The sequence below is a fragment of the Schistocerca americana genome, chromosome 1, assembly GCF_021461395.2.
Source record: "Schistocerca americana isolate TAMUIC-IGC-003095 chromosome 1, iqSchAmer2.1, whole genome shotgun sequence".
NCBI classification, from domain to species: domain Eukaryota; kingdom Metazoa; phylum Arthropoda; class Insecta; order Orthoptera; family Acrididae; genus Schistocerca; species Schistocerca americana.
This window is the reverse complement of record NC_060119.1, coordinates 585,407,300-585,432,741: the sequence shown is the minus strand read 5'-3', so window position 1 is coordinate 585,432,741 and position 25,442 is coordinate 585,407,300. Positions and strand designations below refer to the sequence as shown.

The 25,442-nt window shown below is 43.7% G+C and overlaps 1 protein-coding gene across 1 annotated transcript in view; it reads right to left on the bottom strand.

Moving 5' to 3' along the window:
- LOC124578750 (odorant receptor coreceptor-like) overlaps nucleotides 1-25,442 on the bottom strand; it is a 118,995-nt gene that overhangs the window by 37,331 nt on the left and 56,222 nt on the right. The window contains exon 6 of the mRNA XM_047131234.1: nucleotides 9,478-9,633. Within this exon, the coding sequence (XP_046987190.1) occupies nucleotides 9,478-9,633 (156 nt within the window). The remainder of the gene's footprint in view (nucleotides 1-9,477; nucleotides 9,634-25,442) is intronic.

Below are 25,442 nucleotides of genomic sequence, written 5' to 3'. Positions count from 1 at the left end.
TGTGGTCGCTAATCCCTGTATTCGTCACCATACTCACTATTTGACCACGATTATTTCTTGCTAAGAGATCAAGTATGCTTTCGCAACCATTTAGGCTTCGAGTGGCCTCATGCAGTAATTGTTCAAAATAGTTTTGTGAGAAAGCATCCTGTACAATTCCGGATGAATTTTATGCCTCCCGCATATCGAGGGTAGACTGAAGTCACCATCGACTATAATTTGATGAGTGATTAACGTATTTGAAATGAGAGTCAAGTTTTCTTTGAACTGTTCAACAACTATATCTTCTGAGTCGGGAGGAGGGGGGGGGGGGGTCGGTAAAAGATCCAATTAAAAGTCCAGTCCGATTGTCACGGATCTGCGACGAGAAGGCGGTCCAAGAGAGGCTGTTACGCGCCGGATTCCGGGGCGCAACTGCAAAATTGCACAATCGGACGAACAAGAAGCAACCGCCGCTACACGTCGTCGTCGTTCAAACTGCGACGGATGGCGGCGACATCTTCGGGCTAAGGAAGCTCTTATGCTTTTCTGTGACCACCGAAGCTCTCCCCTTTTGTATGGACGGTGAGCCCCAGTGGTTTAGGTGACAAACTGAGGGGCATGTGGCTAATTACTGCCGCACGTCTCCGCAGTGCGTGAAGTGCGGATGATACCCGCACCTGTGACGGACGACGAGACGAGGCGCCAACTTGCGCTCGCTGCGGAGGGCCACATGTGGCCAACTGGCGTGGCTGACAGTCTTTTGCCAGCGACGGCTCCGCTGGGGACAAGGCGCAAACCGAGCAGAAGCGTCGATGACGCCGCCTAACAAAGACGGAACTGAGAGTTGAGAAGGTAGCTTCCACTGCCCATAGGTGTCCGGAATACCGCGCTAGTGAGAGTGGCGCGGGGGACCGGCCGCCGCCGGTAGCACAGCAGGCCCTGCAAGTCGCGGGAGGTGTTCGCCATGCTGGCGGCCAGGGCGGAGGATGCGATTTCGGCCTTCAAAGCCGCCACGGATGGAGAGAGGGCAGCTCTAAAGGCCACCCTTTCTGCAGAGACGGAGGAACCATACAGCAAGCTGCGGCAACTGCGCTCGCAGTTGGGACACGATGTCCGTGCGAACGCCACAGGGGAAGGGACGACACCTGCCGCCGCTCCCCTCACGGAGCAGCTGGCGGAGAAACACAGCGCGACGGACGCACTGAAGGAAAACACTGGTGCTGCCGCAAAAACACGGAAACCCAGTGGCTCCGAGCAGCTTTGCTTCGATGAGTGGGTCGCTACTGCTATCAAGACGCTCGAGGGCATCGGCTACGTCATCCGCTACGTAACACGCCTACCACACACCGCTGGGTGATCTGGGTCTAACCCGGCGCCCAGCAACAACTAGCGCATCGCTGCAGGAGTGTCCCACAGCTTACACAGCAGCACCGCACCGTAACGGACTGACGTCTTAAGACGAAGATGGTCTTGACACGGTATTCGCTTGTATGATACCCTCTATCACTATAACGTATCCTTGTATGAATTGTCGCAGTCAGCAAGATATCAGCTACTGCTTTTACTATCCGACCCAACTATTGCAAAGGCTTTTTTCCCCTTGCCACTTCCTCTCTCTCTCTCTCTCTCTCTCTCTCTCCCTCCCCCCCTCTCTCTCTCTCTCTTTCTTTCGCTTCTCCCCCACCCCACCCCTTGCCAATCAAACCGCTCTACCCTTCTTTCAATTTTTGACCAGATTAAAACCTCATGGTCAAGAGAAGCCAGGATTCAATTACGATTGTGGACGGGGCTGTAATCAGTTACCATTGGTTGCCTTTTACAGTTACACATATTTGTTTTTAAAACAGTAATTCCAGACTCAACAATAAATAAAAAATGCCACACGATATTAATGAAGGAATGAACTACTGTGTAAACGATAGTGTTTTCAGTGCGTTACAATTTAGCAAATCACCATAAAATACAGATACAAATAATGTTTAAAAAATCCACTGTGATCACGGCTGAAGGCCTTACACGCCAAGAATGGCAATAAATTAAGAATGTTTAAGAACTCGCTGCAATTTACAACTTACAGGTATTGAAATATTAACAGATAAGTGGCCACAAACACAGTAGACGGTATCAGACGCCTGGGGTGGCAGTAAATAAGGTTTTAAAGCTTACTGCTACAATAACAATATCAAATTTTTTAAGCAAATGATCACAATCACGGCAGAAGGCCTTACTCGCCAGGAACGGCAATTATATAAAAAGATTTAGAGAACCTGCTGTAAAACAGCAAATACAAGCAAAGGTTAATTAAAAGGAACAAGCAACTGCTCACCAAATGGGTGAAATAAGATGATGGTGAACCTTGTAACACAACCATACACTGCTAGATTAATGCCAGAAGGCGACTAGAACTATTAACAAGACATATATAACCTTTAATGTAGGCATTCCAAGGTATGCTAATAAATAATAAAAAAATAAAACACAAGGACCAGTCACAGACGGTACTCCAGGAATCGACCTCTCAGAAGGTCCGACAACAAACAGTTTCGCGAGCGATGAGATAGGTAGCCAAGAGTTGCATTCACTTCACAAGATGGTAACTCGGACAAATGGCAGTCTAACGAATGACTAATGATAATCTTGCTGAAGCTACCTGATGTCCCATAAACCAATTGCAACCGGCGGTCTGCACTACGTTCTCAGAATGCTGTGTTTAGAGCGCCCGGAACGAGAAAGGAACCACTACCATATTTCCGTCCGATTTCAAAAACCCGAAAATCTGTCCAAACAAGTCACAGTACAGAACACCAGACAAACTAACAGTAACTAAAACCCCACTCGATTTGCGTGCGAGGCAAAACCGAAATATAACCAACCAGAATCAGCAACCACACGTCAGTGCGGAAACAATCCCAAAGTGAGTCAAAACCAAGTACCAAATGAGTGACATCAAATTCATTACGTACACAAATGCACACTGAACTCACTGTGACAACTCTGACGATGGTTGGTAGAATGAAACAAATCTCTTCGCTGCTTTATTAATTCACAGTTGAGTAACCACACCATCTAATCACTGAGTACTAAGCGGTACGCACATCCACCAAACTGCATCTGACGGTGCGATGATAATTTGTCACAACATGACATACGTCCTGCGGAGCCCACACGGGTGACTGACTCCGCTCTACTTGGATTGAAATGCACTTAACTTAAAGCTTGCTGGATCTGGTTTACGACGAAATCGTGCACCCTTGTGACCACAGCCCTTCCATCCGCAGGTCCATGAGTGCCGCAAGTGGTCTCGGCGTGTTCTGGCACTACGCGGACCTGGCTTCTCCTCCTGAGTCGCCACCGAACTGCTACACTCACACAACACGGTAAAACAACGACTTCGCCCCAAAGATAGGGCAACGGTTACTACATATCGAAAACCGCAGCTGCTGCCACTAGCGGACAGGCAACGCTTGCGAAACCAAGTGGCGCCAGTCAACACAAGAAGAGGACAAACAACCGCAACCACGCCAACTAAACGATACCGTCTGGCTTGCAACAGAGGGCAGAAACCTACAAACAGCACCAACGCGAGCCGCAGCACGGCTCACAGATGAGTGCTTATTAACGGTTAACCTTAACCAGACATACACAATCACGACAGTACCCACATCCTGCGAGACTTTGCTTTAGTGAAAGCTAACCATTATGCAGAGATGGAAATAGATTTTTTGTGGTGGCCATTACGCCGGCGTGGGCGTGGGGGGGGGGGGGGGGTCCACCTGTTTTTTTAAAGCAACCTCAGGAGGCGGCCGTGCCTATTTCCTGAATAAAGCGCGCAGTAAGAGAGACAGTGTAACAAAAGAAGAATGAGAATTAAAAAGGCAAACGAGTAGAGCAGTTAAGATGGCAAGGCACCACAAGTGCCATAACTACAAAAGAAACGAGATCCAGACATCCCCTAAAGTCAAAATCAGTCAGCCAATCAGGAGCTCAGTTGGTCAGCGCAACTGACGAAGGTGACACGTCTGATGGTCGAAATATTGAGCCCATTGCACACTATGAACCGGCAGTATTACCCGTTGACTGTTCGACTTTATTGACTTTTACAGTACAGTCTGTACGGTTGTAGGGCAAATTATGTTTTATACTATAATGTGCTAAGGCTGGTTCAGCCCCAGTAACATTTTTTTTAATCACTGCAAGGTGAACTATAGACGAAGAAGCAGAAGCAGAGTCCTGAAATTAGTGAAGAAGCCTAGAAGTTTTTTTATTATTCCTGATTTATACTGATGATGTCTTGTTTTCAGGTGTTACTTAATCTAAAGCTAACAAGAATAAACAGTTCACCTCACCCACCACCAACCACCTGTACAGCCAGCCTTCATAACCATAACAATATATATACATACATCACAACACATGCATGCACTAAGGATTTTTACAGTAACCAGACCTATTCCAACTGAATAAAGTGTAAATACAATTTCAAATAATTTGCAGTTTCCATTGTATTCGTTCTGTTGATCATTAGTTAGCCAAACACCATGTTCCACTACCCATCGACTTTTATACTTCTGCAATCGATTTCTTTTCTGTATAGTCGTATCAACCTTATGGGGGCAATTTTAGGTTAATATATTCACTATCTATTTCATCCATTTCAGGATCAAGGTTACGTTTTGTAGGTGTACAGGGAGTGTTTAATTCACTAAAGTTCTCTTTATCCAAGATTCACTATTACATAAAGCTATAAAGCCCAATAATCGATCTTTGTTGCACTCAATCCTACTCACACAAAACAAAAATTGAAACACGTAGTACAAGGATTACCATCGCTACAAAAGTGCTACAACTACGATATTGCCAGTGCCAGTGTCGTTCAGAAGAACGATGCAGTGTTTTTTTTATCCGGTGATACCGGGCAGGGGCTTCCAATTAAAATGTCCTCTACTATACGGGAATTACATAATATATGTGTACACGTTGTGACGTAGAAACAACGACATTTGCAAGCCTGGGTCTGGCCGTGGTTGGTGCACGGATAGTCAAAGCCGTTGAGGCGAACGCTCGCGTATAGCGGAAATCCGGGCTCGAGTCCCGGTCTGCCACAAATTCTCACTGTCGTCATTCTCTTATACAGCTGATAGCTGTTCATACTTGCAACTGCGAACACATTTCATGTGCAGTATTACAACTGTTAGAACACTGAGGTTGGAAGCAGTCGTCTCGTAAGGGCACCAAATGTTTCGACGAGTGCCGATATGTAACGAGCAATAGTTTGGAGGCCAACAGCAAACTTTTCATGACGTAAATAAACCATGAAGAGATGTTACTCACTTCACGAAGCCTAGGAGTCAGCAGTATTTAGTTGAAAAGATTGTGATTTGAAAAGATTCTCATTCTTTCTCAACTGGAATTTTGAGAAAATTGACAATTGTGGTCAGACTGCGTTCGGAAAGGAGAACCCAGTTAATACTTCAAATGCCTGACCAATCAGTTGTAACCTGAATTATTTTTTAACGATTTACGTAAGGTGAATCCTATTAAATATCAAACGATGTGAAACAAAGTACTTTCACATACTTTATTGTTCTCGAGAAGTATAAGGAACAATTGCCCGAAATAGCGTACAAAACATTATTAGATACCAGCGATAACATATCGGAAGGGTTACTAGGGTGCTAGTTGCCGCTATGATTGACGCTAGATACGATACGGCCGGGAGTCATATCACCGCATCCAATCTTGATTTAGGTTCGCCGTGGCTTTGCTGATCGATTAACAGGCGTACAAGCTATTTTGAAAAGAACTCGGCAGACTTCCTTCGTCATCCTTGTCCTAGCTGACCTTGTACATCGTCTCTGAGAGCTCATCGTTAATAGACAGAGGGGTCTTACACCCAACGGAAAGCGATTGTCTTATTGTCTTCCCCGGTGCTCAGTGGCTTCACTCCTGGCGGTGTGTGAGAATTACGACTTAAATGTCTCTTCTTCTTGTAGGTGCCTGCAATGGATGTGTATGTGTGTGTGTGTGTGTGTGTGTGTGTGTGTGTTTGTGTATTTCTGTGGTAAATCATGATGAGGGAAGGAACGGGTTTAACCTGTTCCAGCATGTGGTCTATTCCTCTCAAGTAAAAAAGGAACGTCCGCAGCCAAGGGGCGAATCGCAGTTAGCAGTGTCAGAGACTCTGATTCCCAAGACACTCTTCTCTGGAGATGTTTGGAACGTGATTCACATCGTTGCTGGAATGTCTAGTGCTCGAAAACTTTACCCCAGACCCTTTCCTCAGGGATTTGAACAGGTTACTTCAGAATGGAATACAATCTTGCGTTAGCGACCTTGAATACGGGATTACGGAGGTGAGACCTGTGGCTGATAGGACCTTTAACATTATACTTCCTTTCTTGGAAGGCTAGATACATGTGTCGATGGAATTAGGCTAGACTTCGACTGTACCTTTGTTGTTTGCTACAAAGCTGTTTTCCGAACGATCCCGCAAACAATAATTATGGATCAGATCCGATTTTTCATGGTCACGTAAGGATATGAACCTCAGTCCTTCCTGTAATGCATGAATCGGCCCCTGTTGCTGCAACATCTTGTCCCGAGCACTGGCTGCGTACAGGACTGGATTGCCTGGGCTTTCGGCGGCCCTGTGCTCTGCCACCACTGCAGGACTACTCGTCGGGATCAAGCTGCCTTCTTGTTCTCCGGGCATCCCACGAGCCCACTAGGGCCCGCGCAAACAGCTGTACCCGTCCGTCCTCTAGTACGGTGTTTGGAGCTCTGGGTCGCCTCGCCATCACTTGGTCACCTCACCATCACGTGGTCACCTTCACCGAGACAAGACACCGCGCCGGATCTGCTACGGCCTTTGCTACTCGAGGAGTCCATGGGGCATAACACAGCATCAGTGGGGATAGGTAAGCTCTGTCAGTGACTGGAACCGCGCTGGGATGACAAATGTAACGGCGTATTTGCCGCAATCGCTGAGTTCCCAGAGGTTAACACTCGTGCCCAGTAAGACTGAATGGTTGTAAATAATACTTAAACAATAAAGGACCGTGGTACCATGGGCTGCCATCATCTGTTGCACCCATTTCCATCATCTCGATACAGTGTCACATCCAGAACCCAAGTCCAGCGCCGCCATGCTCAGTGGAAGTTACGATATCCTAGATACACGCACGAGGAGTTGTATGATGTCAGCCTGTGTCAGGCCATCTTCTCACATTTTTATTCCTATTTAGATAATGATAAGCATTTGTCTTGCCTGCCATCTTCATTCTCTTTTTTATTCACACGATGCTTGCTTTTCTTGGTCAAATTACTTTCACGCTTAACTACTTGAGTGGTAAGGAGCACTAATGCACTTTTATTTCAATTCGATTCTGGGGAAACCTGTCATTAACTGAGTCTACAAGATTTTCTGTATCTTGTTGCTTTCGGCTCATGGGAACAAACAGCGTTTCGCTTGGGACAGGCGCGCTAATGGCGATTCAGAAACAGAGATTGCTATTAAAAAGGGACTAAAAACCAGTACTGGCTGGCCAGCCTAATTTGGGGCTCCAGAAGGACAATAGGGTTCCGCTGGACGGGCAGCCTCAACGTCCTATTCAGACGAAACAGAACGGAACGTATGGGAATCTGGAGAGGGCGACTACTTGCAGAAATTACCATTTCGTCCCGTTGTCGGACAGCACTCCAAATTTCTGATGTATTGCTACGGCTGCCCCTGTGCCGTACTTAATCCTCGATTAAATTGCAAGCCTCTCTGTGGTCTCTCCTGAAATGAGGACATGCGAAGCAGTTGATAGTGACCCTCCCCTAAGGATGTAACACTCAGCTGGTTTTTTTTGGTGCTATTCAAGAGGAGTTGACCCTGTGCCCACACTAGGTTTCACCTCCACGTGTCGTCATCATACAGACCAAACATTGTACACACACCAGTTACAATTTCTTACACTAAGCAAAGTACAGATACGACACATAAAGTGCGGCAGAACAAAACTCATACGATTAGGCAGCTGAACACCTCCTTGGCATCACCCAGCCAACAATGGCATACGACTCTTTCTTTTCTTACTTGAAAGACATAAAGCGATAATGATGTGAGGTACACTGTTTAATCCAAAATGGGATCTGCACTGAAGTGACAAAAGTAATGGGATACCTCCTAATGTCATATCAGACGTCCTTTTGCCCGGCGTTGTCCAGCAGCTCGACGTGGCACGGACTCAACAATAGTTGGAACTCCACTGACCCTTGCTGCGTCTGTAGTCGTCCATAATTGCGAAACAGTTGCCCGTGCAGGATTTTGTGCATGAACTGACCTCTCGATTATGTCCTATAAATGTTCGTTGGGATTCATGATGGGCAATCTGAGTGGCCAAATCAGACACTCGATCTGTTCAGAACGTTCTCCAAACCAACCGCGAATAATTGTGACCTGGTGATATGGCGCATTATTTCATAGAAGTCCCATAATTGTTTGAGAACATAAAACTCTTTTCAGTCAACGATCGGCTCAAATGGACCACAGGACCCAGTCCATTTGATGTTAACACTATCCATACCATTATGGAGCCACCACCAGCTTGAACAATTGCCTTGCTGACAACTTAGCGCGATGGCTTCTTGGGGTCTGGGCCACATTCGAAACCTCGCATCAGCTCTTACCAACCGAAATCGGGGCTCATCTGACCAGGCCAGGGGTTTCCAGCCATCTAGGGTCCAACCGTTATAGTCACGAGGTCAGGAATGGCGCTATAGGCTATGTCATGTTGTTAACAAAGGCACTCACGTCAGTCGTCTACTGCCATAGTCCATTAAGGCCAAATTTCGCCGCAGTGTCCCAACAGATACGTTTTTCGTACGCCCCACATTGATTTCTGCTGTTATTTCATGCAGTGCTGCTTGTCTGTTAGCACTGACAACTCTACGCAAACGCCGCTGCTCTCTGTCGTTACGTGAAGGTCGTCGGCCACTGCGTTGTCCATGGTGAGAGATAACGCATGAAACTGGATGTTCTCGGCATACTCTTGACACTGTGGCTCTCGGAATATCCCGAAAAGGAATGTCCCATGCGTCTAGCTCCTACTATAATTCCACGTTCAAAGTCTCTTAATTCCCTTAGTGTTGACATAATCACGTCCGAAACTTATTGACATGGAATACCTGAGTACTAATGACAGCTGCACCGATGTACTGCCCTTTTATATCTTGTGTACGCTACACTACCGCCATCTGTATATGTGCACATCGCTATCCCTAGACTTCTGAAGTTTGTCTTCAGATTACCATACGAATAGTCCATCTCGGGTCGTCCCTCTCTATTTGTGGAGACGCAAAGAGCCTCAAAATTTCTGGAAAATGTGGTGACTGACTGGAGTTCTGTGAAGCATTCAAAGTTTCGTAAATTATTGGCGTTACCTTGGAGAGCATTACTTTTATTAAAATGAAGCCTTGTCACAATGTATCATTAGATTAACCATCACCTACCTGCAAGAGCGTCTGCCTTGACAAGGAGTACGTTTTTCCAACTGTTATCTCCATCGGCTGTGAAGCCCTGAGCATGAAGATTAGCACGGAGCGCTTGAAACGTGTGCTGCCATCTGGCCAGTTGCAGCTGAACGCAGAATTGGTCAGAAGCTCGCTCTGGAAAAGGGCAAGGGAAAATTGGAAGCTGTGAAATCTACATATTCTATTGGTGATAAACAAACAGAATTCAGTTAATACAGGCATATAGAAACCTTATTGGACGAGAAATTTAAAACTTACAAAACTTTTTACAGTGGTGAATTGACTTAAATAATGTTAAGTTTTTCTTCCGCCCATTAGACTAAGTCGCCAGTACTCTATGAACAAGTAAACGGACGAATTTTTAATACAAGTTCAGTGTGAGTTACTGCGTCGAGAGATGTGGAGCAACAAAAACAACTGGACTTGTATGAAGAATTTAGGTCAACCCTAGCAGTGCAACCCGCATAAACAGGGTACTTAACAGATAAATGCCTCCAGTCGAAACACCTTTATATTGATGAACGACATAGAAAATGGAGCAAAAGAAATGTCTGCAGAGGGACCAAACACTTCCGTATAAAATGATGTACGCGTACGGCAATCCAGTATTAAATCCTATCATTCAAATCGTCTATCACACGTATTAATAGCTTAATGCCTACAATTTCAGCTTATGCACGTTAAGTATAGCACAGACTGTAGCAAGTGGATTTTCAAACTTTAATTCTGGAGGAAGGTAATGATAGAAGTTCTTTATAACGTAAAGTTTTCAGAGAGGAGGCGATACTAAGTAATAACGAATACTAACTGCTGCATTTCAGAATCGCCGAAATCAACTAAAATCCACGAGAACGTTTATGGTTTCTAGAAAGTGAATATTTAGTGTGATCTGGTGCTTGGTCGTCGAGTCGTTAGGGCTTCCTTATTCATAGACCTCACTATCAGTGGTTTATTGGAAGTTTATGTTTACCCACAGATTGAAATTTGGAAAAAGTAAATAGGAAGAAGATTGTTTTAATGCAGGAAAGAGCTCATTCACATTCCTCGCTATCGAAACGGTCTACTGTGTTGCCTGGCAGATAATTCAGAGCTCTAAAACCTTGAGGTACACCCCGTACTATACAAGTGTGGCGTATCGTACACTATATGAAGAAACGTATTACATCAGTCAGTGAACGTTAAATTGTGATGTGTTCAGCCATCGCCTTTATGACGGCTCGAGCTCTAATAGCGATACATTCAGTTTGGAGTTCGTATGTGGACGAAAGGCAGCCTGTTCTTCGTTAAAAGAGAAGGTAGGAATGTTGTATGTTGGGGTATTGAGCGAAGTCGGCGTTCTAACTTGTCCCTTATATGTTCCATGAGGTTCAGGTCGGAACATTGTAAAGGCTAGTCCATTTCAAGAATGATATTGCCTGCAAAACATTCCCTCACTCTTGCTACTCCATAACAGTACACATTGTCGAACTGATACCAAGAAACATTGTCTCTGCACTGTTCCTCTATTGTAGAATGTAGAATGCGTTCATATCCCCCCGCATTTAGCGTTTTCTTGAGCGCAGAATGAGGATCACACCCTAAACGCGAGAAACAGCCCCGTATCACCTCATCCGCACGTTACTGTTGGAAATACACATGATGACAGGTAATTTACTCCAGGGTTTCGCCAAACCCAACTGTCACAGAACGTGGTGCGGTTCATCACCCCAAATCACTTGTTGTGATCATCCAGTGGTCGGTAGCGTCGCTCTTTATACTATCTTAATCGTCGCTTAGCATTGATTACAGAAATGTGTGGCTTATGAAGAACGTCTAGACCGCTGTAGTTCCTTCTTTTTAATCCATTCGCAGAGTCATTATGATATCAGGAGTGCTTGTAGCACACTGGAACTCACGAATGATGCTTTACGCATTGGTTTCATGCGAGTGTTCGATGGTCCTTGTTTGCGAAGACATGAGATCTACGTGACTGTGGTTTAGCTGTGGCTATACCTCCTCGTTTCTGCTTAACAATCACATATCCGACAACTGACTTAGGCTGCTTTAACACGTAACTGAACTCTCCTGAGCGACCAGTTCTACTGTACCTGCATCTTCACTGAGCACACAACACACCTCGCCACCTCTTGTAGTACTGTCGGGGCCAGCCCTAGTGACGTTTAGTGGTCAATTCCCAATTACGTAAGGGTTACCAGATAGTTTTTCTTATTTTGAGTACGTACATAGGACAAACTATAAGAACTCTCGGTAATCATGGAATAAAAAGAATTCCTGCGAGCTTGGCTACCAGTTTATTGTTTTACAAGCGTCTACATCGATCCCACATGAGCACAATGTGCTCCCTACAAAATAGTTCAGCTGTCCCCGAAAATTGCCTTTCAGTGAGCACAAAGATACCACACCATCGTCGTGAAGCCGGCGACAAACTTCATTTAAGGTGTATTGAGGGAGGCAGTAGAAGTTAGATTGGCACATACCTCCATTGACAGAGAAAGAGGCCTTGGATTAAGTGCAGCACAGGAATCGGCTTATAGTTCGGCGAAATACATCGGAGAATTCCTCAATAGCTCTCTGCTATCTCGCCTATTAAGTAGTTTTTGGAGAATGGCAATCCTTACAGTTTTCTTATTCGTAGGTTTGTTTATAGCGCTGGCATAGAATTTATGCTGGTTCTGTATTTCTGTTGAATGACTCGTCCTTTAAAGACGGCTACGACGGCACGCAGTGTGTGCAGTTCGTTTACAACGCCTTGAACGGGAGCTATCTCTGGGTCGGCTGAGGTCGGTAGACATCCATCGATTTCTGGCCACGTGTGTTTTGTGCCGGCCGCTGAGAATAACAGCGATGTAACAAGATAATTCTTGTGTATACAGGAAACATGATTGCGAAGGAGTTGTTGTGCCGTGTCGTGCTAAACCAGAGTTCACCAGCAACAAAATCAGTAATCCCCTGCCCCCAACAGCTGCATCTTTAAAAAAATCGAATTCTCGTTTTAAAAACAGCATCAGCAGCTCCGTTTTAAGAAAAGTTAGTTGCTCATGCATCTCAATGTTTATGACGACGTGTCTGCTGAACTGTGTGTCGTACAGTGATAAATTTTGATAGTATATTCAATGGTATAGAAGGGCATTGTCTGCAAAATATTTTCCGAATAGAGTTATTAGCAAAGAATTGGTTAAACGTCACGTATAATGCTGAAGCTTTACCACAGCTAAAATGTAGTAAGCGGTAAGATTTCTCTTTTCGTTATTTTGTGGTGGGTGTCAACGAAAAAATTTTCGGCGATGTTCAAAATTGTGTTTGAAGTTGTTTTCAAGCCGCCAAATGCTTCCGTTCTCAAACACTCGATGAGTATACGCTGGTTAAATTTCGCGCCATAAGTTATGCTGCCTCGATGCATACACACAGTTTCTAACATAAATACGCATTATTGTGTTATATCTTTAACGTAAGACTGTATCTCTTAACGAGTAGAATACAGTCCGTTCCAGAACTGTGTGGAATACCGCCCGAGAATACCGTTAGTAAGACAACCTCCAGCTGGAAACGTACCTTGTGTACCGTCTTAAGTCATTTAGTATGACAGGAGTACATACCAAGAGGGATGGTCGATATCTAGTCAAATCACAGGAACAATCTTTTGAAGCAATAAAGTCCATTATACATGGGCTCTAAAAACCTTAAGAGCTATGAGCACTTCTTCATCTACGGCTGCATGAAACAAGTATCTTCTACTATAAGCTCTTTGTTTTCCACATTTAGGGAAGAAATAGTAATGGTCAAAACAAGAAATAATTTTTTAATAAACATAGCCTCTAAAACGCATACCTTCAGAGATATGACCACTTTTTTCAGTAGAAGATTTATATGTTCCAGAGGTGTGAGGATGGAGAAGTGCTCACAGATCTTAAGGTATGCACTTAAGAGCACATGTTTACACAACAATTTCTTCTTGTTTTGGTCTATATTACTCCCTTTCAAAATATACAAGGCAAAGAGCTTGCAGTAGAAGAGATGTGTTTCACATTACCAAAGACGAAGAAGTGCACATAACTTTTTTGCTTCCAATGATCGTTCCTGTCATTTCCCAGAATACTGATCATTCCTCCAGTGACAGAGTGTATTGGTACATGCACTGAAGAGCACTGCTTGCTCCCCCACATCTATAGTCTCCCATGGCTGTCTATGTGTCCGGGGTTTGGAAGATGAATCTTGTTTCCTCCGATCCCCCGCAGAAAACTCGGTCATAAATGTCGTGAACAAACTACATCGTTCACAGTTTATATGATGTCCAGACAGCGGACAACGAAATCTGTGCTCGAAGTCCAATGAAAACAACAAGGGAACTTGTCGGAATATTGTGTGAAGAGAAACTGGTAACTCGATTGCAAAAGTGAAATGCTGTAAATCATATTCCCAAGCTGAATGGCACCACCTTGTTGTGTTTTCCCAGTAATGCAAGTGTTAGCTTTCCACTGACGAACCTGGCACTTCATGTGTGACTCTGATTACGTGAGCTTCGTTCGAGATGATTACCCTCTTCCCGCCAACAAAGGTGTCGAGGACTCGTCAGCAGTTGTTACCTGTCACCAGTCGACGACGGTTCGGTTCCGCCACCGCTGCGCTAACTTAATTCGCTTTTTGCCGACTTCTGTCAGCTCAGGGATCACTAATTCGCTTTGGACAGCAAGTGAAACTGAAACTTGCCATTAGTCACATGTAGCCGCTCTATTCATGTGCCACATTATTGCTGCTAAGAACTTCGCAGCTAAACATTTTCGTTTCACATCAATTTGTTATTAAATGCACAATATTACCAGTTTCGGTCTTGTGTCATTATCAGATCATTAGCAGTACTATGAGGATAAATGTTAAATACTTTCTACACAGGTACATGAACACCTGCATGTACACAACATTTGACGTTGCTAATCATATCAGGATACTCCTAATGATCGGATGGTGGCAGAAAGGCGGATAACTATTAATTATATGCCAGATATGATCGCTGACTCGAAAGCAGACTTTATGTCTTTGACTGAAAAATTTTTACGTCACTGATTCACGATAGTCTTTTTTTTCTATGTTGGTTGTTGGGAGAAACAATTTTGATTCTACACTCACATAGCCTAGTACAAGGTAGACCTTGCAAGTGTTGCGTTTCAGTTACATGCGTGCACCTTCCTCCAAAACCAGTAACTGGAATGAATCGCTCTTTTTCTTGGCAACTGCAACGGGATGTATGCTCAGATAGACTATCCTGCGATTCGAAGACTCACAGAGTCGTGTCAAGTCACTTTTAATCACCGACTAGCAGCTCATTAAACACGGAAAATGGCCATAATCTCGTAATTCGATAGCCCGTTAAATTTACACAACTCGTTGCATTAAGCGTGTTACATTCATGTGGAAACAGACGTAAATATTTGAAAGGGCGAGAGGGTGAGAGACAGAAGCAAACAAATTCTAAACTGACTGCCAGCGCAGTACAAAATTCGGCCTCTGTAAACGCATGTTACTGCACCTTATTTAGATCAGTCAATCACAGAACATTCGACTGCATGCATATCGTTTAGTAATTTTGTATGAAATGGAGAGAGATGGAAAATTCAGTTCAGTGCTACAGAACGAAAATTTAACATGAGCCAACCCACTGTTACATATTTGCATGATTTTATCTCTTCTGGGGAAGCGAAAATTCGTCACAAATTTGTCACGATGAACTAACGCATATTGTTGTATGGTTACTCTGATGATAAATCCTGAGTACATTTGTTTCAGTTTATTAGAACGTGAGCAATCACTTAATTGAAAAATATTTGTCGCAGGTAGACTTCTAATGATAAATGATACTTGATCAACTGGGATCTTCGGTGCTCCTTAGAGATGTTTTTGCCATAACAGACACCGGACAATCTGATGACATATTGGTTCAGCAATGGCAAGCAAACTACATTTTTAATGTGGAGACAAGAAGACCCCATCAGTGACTAGGTTTAGCGTGAATGAGAAATACTATTTCTGCTAAACCATTAAGCATATTTGTATACCGATAATGTGCGTAGGTGTGTTAGGCAGTCAGTGCTTCGTTGTTGTGCAATAAGAAATAATTCATGAATATTACTACGCAAAGTCGTAAGTATGGACCCAGTTCCTTAGGTCCTGCTCCATGTTAACGATTTCGGTCTTTTAATTTTGAGAAAAAAGTCATGAGCCGGAAAGATATTAGTTGCACTTTCTTCTGAGACCACTTATGAACATAGAGCGATTAGAGGCATGGACTGCGAAGACGGGTTTTACCTTTTCTGCAGACAAATGTGTGTGTGTTCACTTTAATCGTTCTCGACGTGCTTTTACCTCCCCTGAATTGCGTCTGAGGGACACCATTCTTCCTTTTAGAGACGCTGTGAGGTTCCTGGGCCTCACTTTTGATTCCAAGTTTTCGTGGTTGCCACACCTTAACGACCTCAAGGTGCGGGCCCTGAAGGTACTGAATATTTTGAAGTGTCTGAGCCATCGGTCCTGGGGAGCAGATCGGGCGCGTCTGCTGCAGTTTTATAGGGCTTTCGTCCGGTAGCGTCTTGACTATGGATGCACCGTGTATGGGCCAGCGAGGCCTTCGTATCTGAAGATTCTTAACGCAGTACACCATGAGGGTATCAGGCTGGCCACTGGTGCCTTCCGTACCAGTCCCATCCCCAGCCTGTGTGCTGAAGCAGGGGAACCGCCGCTCGCCATCCGGCGGAAACTCCTCATGGTGCGACGGGTGTGTCAATTCCTGTGTGCCTGTCCTACCTCCCCTGCGTACCCTATTGTTGCCCGACCACATATGGAACGTCTCTTTTCCAGTCGTCCCAGGGCAACGACACCATTTGGGATTCGTGCCAAGCATTTGCTTGAGTACCTTGGTGTGGAGCGTGTGCCACCCCAACTCCAGGGTTTTACCCACCTGCCTCCCTGGTTGCTCCAGAGGCCCAGCGTCATTTTGGACTTGTCAGAGTACCGGAAGAGCTGCACTCCTGCGTTTGTTTTTACCTCCTTATTTTACGATATTTTAAACCAGCATCCCGATCATGTACCAGTATTTACGGATGGCTCTAAACAGGGGGACTCTGTTGGTTGTGCTGTTGTTTTCTCTGATCGAGTCGTCAAGTTACGGCTTCCTGCGGCGTTTACCATCTTTGATGCCGATTTGTTTGCGATTTTGCGGGCATTGGAGCGGATGAGAAGTGTTCCCAGTCTTAAGTTTCTCATCTGTTCTGATTTCCTGAGTGCCCTTCAGACTATGCAACACTTGTACCCAGCGGATACGGTCGTCCAGAACATCCACGATGTCCTACTCCACCTGCAACGGCAGGGGAAGGAGGTTTCTTTCTGCTGGGTGCCGGGGCACGTGGGTATTAGGGGAAACGAACTGGCGGATGTGGCTGCCAAAGATGCATGTTCCCTCCCTCACGATGTTGAACGTGCCGTCCCCCTCCATGCTGTTACCTCCCTTTTGCGTTTTCGTGTTATGCGTCAATGGGAAGAGGAGTGGCTGGCAGTTGGTAAAAATAAGTTGCATCTGGTCAAGGCCACCACGCGGCCATGGCGGGATGAGGTTCTCCTCACTCGCCTCCGCATCGGGCACAGTCCCCTTAACGCATGGTTTTTTACTCCGCAGGGAGGACCCCCCAATCTGCAGTGCTTGTGGCGTCCAGATTACTGTCCGCCACATTTTACTTGACTGTCCTTTATTCTCTGATCAGAGGGCGGTGGTTTCCTTGCCACCGGATTTGCCTTCTATTTTCTAAGACGACGCAGCGACTGTGGTTAAGGTCTTACGGTTTTGTGTCCTGTCCAATTTGTTGCCTCGGATTTTAGGGAGAGGATTTTAATGTGCTGCTGGGTGACTGGCTCACCGAGGTTTTAGGTAAGAGGTCCGCCAATCACGATTACCTACTTGTTTCACTTCGATTTCTGTTCTCTTTTCCTTGTCTTTCCTTTCCTTTTTTAGTGCGTTTCTTTTCCTCTTGTTTTGCCTCTGTATGTGAGGATTTGGAACTGCGTCAGGCCTGTGTCTTTTAGCCGTTCTCCTTGTTCGCTGTCCGTCTTCGTCCCTTCACCGCATGTTTTCCTATTTCTATGCGTTTTGGCGCTGATGACCACGCTGTTTAGCGCCCGAAAACCTCAAACCACGCACACACTGAACATAGATTTACTGCACACTGCTGTTACGGATAATGCTCATTGCTATTTTACACGCACTGTGCGTTCCATATTAAAGGAAAAAATGAAAACATAATTTGATTGAAAAAGTAGAAAGTGCAGGGGCTCGATTCAAGGGAGCAGTGAATGAAGGTGGCGTTCAGAAAACATTTGGTATGGTGACAGAACGTGAACCCCATTAGCACTTCTCCTTGGGGTGAATTACGACGCACAGAATGAAAAATAGAACGAACAGAGAGAAAGGAGGAGAGGCCAGGTCGTAGTTGGACATATCAGACGTTCAACATTGTCTTACAGATAGTTGCCTCAAAGACAAAGTTCCAAGCAAAAGCTGAAGACTTGAAATAAAAAAGGCTCTAAGTGGAATTATAAGGGATTTTCTGTGTGAAATGGTATCTACGTGCCAAGCCCAAAAACATATGAAAGGCTCAAATTGCCATAGAAGGAAACGTAATTCCAAATGCAAGCAACGGATGGCATGACGCTTATTAGCCACTGCTGTTACAACATGTAAGGCTCTATGGTTTAAATGGCTCTGAGCACTATGGGACTTAACATCTATGGTCATCAGTCCCCTAGAACTTAGAACTACTTAAACCTAACTAACCTAAGGACAGCACACAACACCCAGTCATCACGAGGCAGAGAAATTCCCTGACCCCGCCGGGAATCCAACCCGGGAAGGCTCTATGTTCAGCGCGTTCACCGCTCGGTGCCAGATAAAATGGAGGAGGCAGCAGATGCTTGTAACAGTCTGAGTGTACAAAAACGACGTATTATAGGAGAAGTTGCTGTGACAGCAACGAGGAAAAAACTGAAAAATGAATGGAATGAAGTTCAAGTAATAAATGTATTGCTAGAAAAACATGCGTGGCATACGAGGTAAGTTTCATTACTGATCGATAACCTACTCCATAACTGGGCAGAATGTTTATTCTAGCTTTCCAAAGACATGATACAATCGCCATGACAAATAAAGCCATTTACAGTCAGCAACGTGAATTCATCTGACTTCTTATATTTCAAGGAAACAGCCGATTGCTATATACATACAGAAAATCTAAACATATCCGAAGTCCGCAGCTCGTGGTCGTGTGGTAGCTTTCTCGCTTCCCACGCCCGGGTTCCCGGGTTCGATTCCCGGCGGGGTCAGGGATTTTCTCTGCCTCGTGATGACTGGGTGTTGTGTGATGTCCTCAGGTTAGTTAGGTTTAAGTAGGTCTAAGTTCTAGGGGACTGATGACCATAGATGTTAAGTCCCATAGTGCTCAGAGCCAACATATCCGAAGTACAGAGGCTGAGGTTAGACAAACATAAGCCTCATGGAGTTAAGATCGGGAGAAGTTTAAATGAAATGGAAGCCTGAGAAGGTATCCCTATTTTGAGGAAAGGTGTACGAGTACAGGACATCAAGAAAATACAGCTACCTTTCCTGGATCTTTCAAGCCACATCTGTGAAGAAAAGAAGGAACGTTTGATTGAAGTGACGCAGTACCTGACAAATAATGACCACGTAGGGTTATACAAAAGCATAATTAACTTCCAGTATGCTTCTGCTGAGTACTGAACAGTGTTACTGAAAGCTTTTCATTACGTTTCCACTTTCAGTAAGTTTTTTATACTGTAACAATACAATGTTTGTAATTTTCTTTGGAAATTAGATCTTTACTATGCTTAACTTTCGAATAAACCATATTAACCGTGCAATTATGACCATTAATTACCTAGTGTACTAAACACTCATATTCCTGAAATTTATAATTTTGGCACTTGGAGGCTTTTTTGTTTCAAGTCTGCAACTGCTGTCAACCAAAATGCTATTCGTACATTTGCTGAAGTACAGCGTCATTCTTAAGTTCCTTACGCTGGCTCAAAGTGTGGAACATATACATCTCTGGGGGAATTTGGAGGATAGGGTGGGTGTCAGAAACCGTATCTCACACTTCACCAGTCTCTGAAATGAGGGCGTGTTGTACTCCTACCCGTCACCTACCCCCACCAGCCTCCCTTGCCGCCAAACATCGCTTGATGCGTTTCATACTATTAAAGAAAAGTGATCCTTGTTAATGGTGATATGAGCTACCCATAATTTTCTGTGCGCGAAACGAAGATGACTTTTTGTTTCTGCTCTTCAATTGTTGTAAAACGTTTTTCGATTCCTACAGATAAAACGCGGCTACCTCCGAGTCAACCGCTTCCGCACAGATGTGAGCTAGAAGACCTCGACTGTGGAGATGTGTGATGCTGCCGTAAGAAACAATGACATTCAGCATGGTAAAAGATAAGCCTTCACTGCTGGAATAAGTACACATCACCTATTTATTCATCACCTTTTGAACGATGGGACCGATGACCTCGCTGTTTGGTTCCCTCCCACAAATCAACCAACCAACAAACCCTTCAACAACGACATTTTTCAAGTTGAATAAAACTTCTGTGTAGACATCTACTGAAGAAATTTCAGTTTGGCATGCGATGAGAAAATGTAAATTATGATAAAGAAATTTGGAATGCTACTTGAAATTATATGAGAGGCTATGGCCCCTGCAAGCGAATTATTTAAATTCTAGAATTGGCTGCTTTACTTCAGCAGTTATATTTTATTGTTATATAGATTTATCCAACGACATTCCTGCAAATTTCATACGGATTATAAGCAAAACAGACTCGGATAAGTTTTAAATATTTATTGGCTGAAGCAGCAGAAGCTACATTGACAGCTTATTCAGCGCGTGTGTGTTTCGCGGTAGTAACTATAATCTTCTGTTTGGTGGCCAAAGATATGTAATTCTTATGTAAATTTATTTGAGAGTTTTTAAAGTGTACTGACGGAGAAAATTCTCAACAACAAAAAATTGTCAATGTAAAATAATGATATTTCGTGAATAACTTATTTAAGTGATTAATATTGAAAGATCACAGGCTAATGTAAGAGCGAGACAAGCCATTGCAAATATGAAATGCTGGCACATTAATATCCGGTAACCACCAGAACGTCGAATGCGAGCATGCAAACGTGCATGCATTGTGTTGTACAAGTGTCGGATGTCAGTTTGTGGGGTGATGTTCCGTGTCTGTTACACTTGCTTGCTCAATACAGGGATGGTTAATGCTCTTTGTGGATAACGCTGGAGTTGTCTTCGGATTATGTTCCATACGTGCTGATTGGAGACAGATCTGGTGATCGAGCAGCAAGTACACCGTGTCAACACTCTGTAGATCATTTTGGGCTACAGTAGTTATCCCGCTGGAAAAAAAAGAACGCCTGTTCATGAATGGCAGCACAACAGGTCGAACCGCCAGACTGGCGTACAATTGCGGCGTCAGAGTGCGTGGGATAACCACTAGAATTCTCCTGCTGTCGTACAAAATCTCACCCCAGAGCATAGCTCCAGGTGTAGGTCCAGTGTGTACAGCACGCAGGCAGGTTGGTTACAGGCCCTCAACTGGCCTCTTTCTAACCAACACACGGCCATCACTCGCACCGAGACAGAATCAGCTTTCAACGGAAAACACAACAGACCTACACCCGGCCCTCCAATGAACACTCGCTGGACACCATTGTAGTCGCAAATGGCGGTGATCTGAGGTCAGTGGAATACAGGCTATAAGGAGTCTGGCTCGGAGCTGTCCTTGAAGTAACCGATTTGTAACAGTTCGTTGTCTCACTGTGGTACCAACTGCTGCTCAGATTTCTTTTTCAGATGCAATACGATGCACCAGAGCCATACGCCGAACACGATGGTCTTCCCTTTTGGTAGTATCATGTGGCCGTCCGGAGTCTGATTCTCTTGAGGCCATAGATTCCCGTGATCAACACTGCCAGCAATCACGCACAGTGGCTACACTCCTGCCAAGTCTTTCTGCAGTAACGCAAAGGAACATATAGCTTCTCTTAGCCCTATTACCGATGATGATGTCACTAAAGTGGAGTTACTAAATAGTTTTCCGTAATTCGGTCACGAAAGAAGACGAAGTAAATATTCCAGAATTCGAAACCAGAACAGCCGTTAGATTGAGTGACATAAAAGAAGATATCTTCGCTGTTGCGAAACAACTCAAATCACTCAAGAAAAGCAAGTCTTCTTGTGCAGATGGTATACTAATCGGGATCCTTTCGGAGTATGCAGACACACTAGTGCCTTTCTTAGCAATCATACACAACCGCTCACTTGACGAAAGGTTTGTTTCTAAAGACTGGAAAGTACCACAGGTCACACCAATATTCAAGAAAGGAAATAGGAGTAACCCATTGAAGTACAAACCCTTATCACTGACCTCATTTTGCAGTAGGATTTTGGATCATATACTGTTACACGAACATTATGAATCACCTTGAAGAAAATGACTTATTGATACATAACCAACACGGATTCAGATTATATCGTTCTTGTGCAACGCTGCTAGCTCTTTATTCCCATGAAGTAATGAGTGTTATCGACAAGGGGTTTGAGATCGAATCCATACTCCTAGATTTCCAGAAGGCCTTTGATACAGTTCCTCACAAGCAACTATTAATCAAATTGCGTGCATTGGTTTCGTGGTTTCCTCTCAGAGAGGTCACAGTTCGTAGTGATAGGCGGTAAATAATCGAGCTGAACAGAAGTGATATCTGGCGTTCCGCAAGATAATTTCTCTGCTGTTCCTGATTTACATAAACGATCTAGGTGATAATCTGAGCAGCCCCCTTAGATTGTTTGCAGATGACGCTGTAATTTACCGTCTAGTGGAATTATCAGACGATCAATTCCAATTACAAAATGACCTAGAGAGAATTTCTGTATGGTGCGAAATGTGACAATTGGCACTAAACAAAGAAAAGTGAAAGGTCATCCACATGGGTACTAAAACAAACCGGATAAATTTTGGGTATACGATAAATCGCACAAATCTGATGTCAATTCGACTAAATACATAAGAATTACAATTACGAGCAACTTAAATGGAAAGACCACATAGATAATATTGTGGGGAAGGCGAAACAAAGACTGCGCTTTGTTGGCAGAACATTTAGAATATGCTACAAACCCACTACAGAGACAGCATACATTACACTTGTCCGTCCTCTGCTGGAATATTGCTGCGCGGTGTGGGATCCTTACCCGGTAAGATTGACGGAGGTCACCGAAAAAGAACAAAGAAGGGCAGCTCGTTTCGTGTTAGAGCGCAAAAGGGATGAGAGTGTCACTGATATGATACGCGAGTTGGGGTGGCAGCCACTGAAACAAAGGCGGTTTTCTTCCGAATGCGAAAATATTTTGTTGACACCCACTTAAGTAGGAAGAAATGATCATCATAATAAAATAAGAGAAATAAGAGCTCGAATGGAAGGATTTAGGTGTTCCTTTTTCCTACGCGCCATTCGAGAGTGGACTGGTAGAGAAGTAGTATGAATGGTTCGATGAACGCTCTGCCAGGAACTTAAGTGCGAATTTCAGAGTAACCATATAGATCTAGATGTAGATGTAGACCTGTTCGAACTCAGTGAGGCGTTGATAATGGCGTCGTAGTCGTCTTAAAAGCATTCTTGTCAACATCAACTCACCAAGATCAGTCTCAAAGACAACTAACTATCGCAACGGTTACAGCGTGTACTGGAAGCAAACTTGTTTTGTATCATAAGCTGCGACATTGTCGCTAATAAAACAGTGACCTGTATATACAATAAGTTTCCTTTAATTTACTTCTGTGGTCACAAATTTTTGTTAACGGATTACCGGTTTCGGTCTATAATGACCATCATCAGATCTGTTTTATAAAAACAAAGTCCTAATGTACAGCAGCCACAGTGGCATCGTCCTAACATTTGCATTTAACATTTTACGATGCCACTATGGCTGCTGTACATTAGGACTTTGTTTTTATAAAACAGATCTGATGATGGTCATTATAGACCGAAACCGGTAAACTGTTAACAAAAATTTGTGACCATTGACATAAATTAAAAGAAACTTTTTGATTTGTATCCTCATAATGCTGCTTTTAGCACAACTTCTATGCGATTGGCGCGAAATGAGAATAGACGCCATGTTTCATATGTAGAAACACGACTGCCAACCTTCGTTAATGTCGCACAACCCTTTCGTACCACTATGATTTTTTTTTCATCAGGGTATACTACTAACATACGGTAAAGTAAAAACGCAACACGAAATGTGACTATGAACGAGTAACTACACCAGTATATCCCTATGTGGCATTCAAACATGGCTTGCTCACAATGTAGATCAATATCAGGAGCTAAAACAATCCTCTGCTTTGATCTCCATGGGGAGGGGAGGGAGGCTGGTGTGTTCAGAGGAGGAATAATACCAAAAAAATGTCGATATCTACAATATCAGAAAGCTGTTGCAAGCAGGAGAATTAGAGAATCGTAAAGATGGAAAAGAATAATGTGAACCTGGTTGGAGTTGCCGGGATAAGGTGGGATGAACGTTGAGAATTGCTTTCAGATGAATAGGTAATGTACTACTCAGTATGGCAAATGGCAAATTAAAGGAAGGAATAGAGTAGGATAGATTACAACAAAGGAAATGGCTCAAAGTGTGGAAAATGTAGACTTTGCAGCTGAATGGATATGAGCGTACGGCTGAAAGAAGTACAAAAATATATGTTTGTTATCCAGGTGTATATGCCAACTTCCTCGTAGAGGGAATGTGTAATATAACAGAGAAAATAATTGACAATAATCAAGGACACTGCAAGACGTTAGCAGGTGATTGAAATCCTGTCGTGGGAAATCGGAAGGAAGGAATCATAGAGGCATAGTTGTAACAACTGGATGGTTCAGAAATCACAGGGCGACCTACGCATGGAAACGACCTAGGGATTTACACAGAAACTACACTGATTTTATGCTAGCGGAATTATTCGCAGAAAGGGAATCAAGAAGTCGCACTATTATTTGGTGTAGATATTAATAACGGCCACAATTTCCTTATGACAGAAACAGAAATAAAATTAAAAAAAGCAGAAGCAGGGGGATACCAGCGAAAGCAAAAATCGGGGAAGAAAGAATTATGGAACTGCTACCATTTCGGCTTATTAAGACAGTGTGAGACACAGAACAATCTGATAACGTGAATGATTACTGGAATATGCGGAACGATGGAATCATAAAGAAAGGACAGAAAATTATGGGAAACGTAAATAGAAAATGGCCAAAAAACCATGAGTTAAACAGAAAACGGTTTCGAAGATGGGTGAGAGAAGGAAACTCAAAAGAAAGAACAATGAAAATGCACGGAAGATCAATCTCAGGCTGAATAATGAAGTGTGTTGAGAAAAAGAGCAGGCTAGGAAAATGGCTAATAGAGGAGTACGACGCAATTGAAGAAATGATTAGGAAGGAACATATGTTTTATTGTACAACTAATAAAAGATTTTGGAAACTACCGATTGTTTAAAAATAAAACAGACAAAAGAATTCTTAAAAACACTCCGCATCTGGGTGTTGCATTCGCAATTTCGCAAGACATTCTTGGCTCCGTAATCGAAGCAAATCCAGTAAACAACAGACTAATGACAATTTCCATGAAATGTGCAAATAAAATGTACTGTTTAATTAACGCACACATGCCTATCAACCAGGAGAATAAAACAAATCCAGAAAAAGTAAATAAGTCATGGGAAGTGTTAGAGAATACAGTCTCCAAAATTCCTCAAAATTATGTAAAGATTTTAATGGGTGATTTTAATGCACAGTTAGGGAAAGAGAGAAAATTTAGAAAAACGGT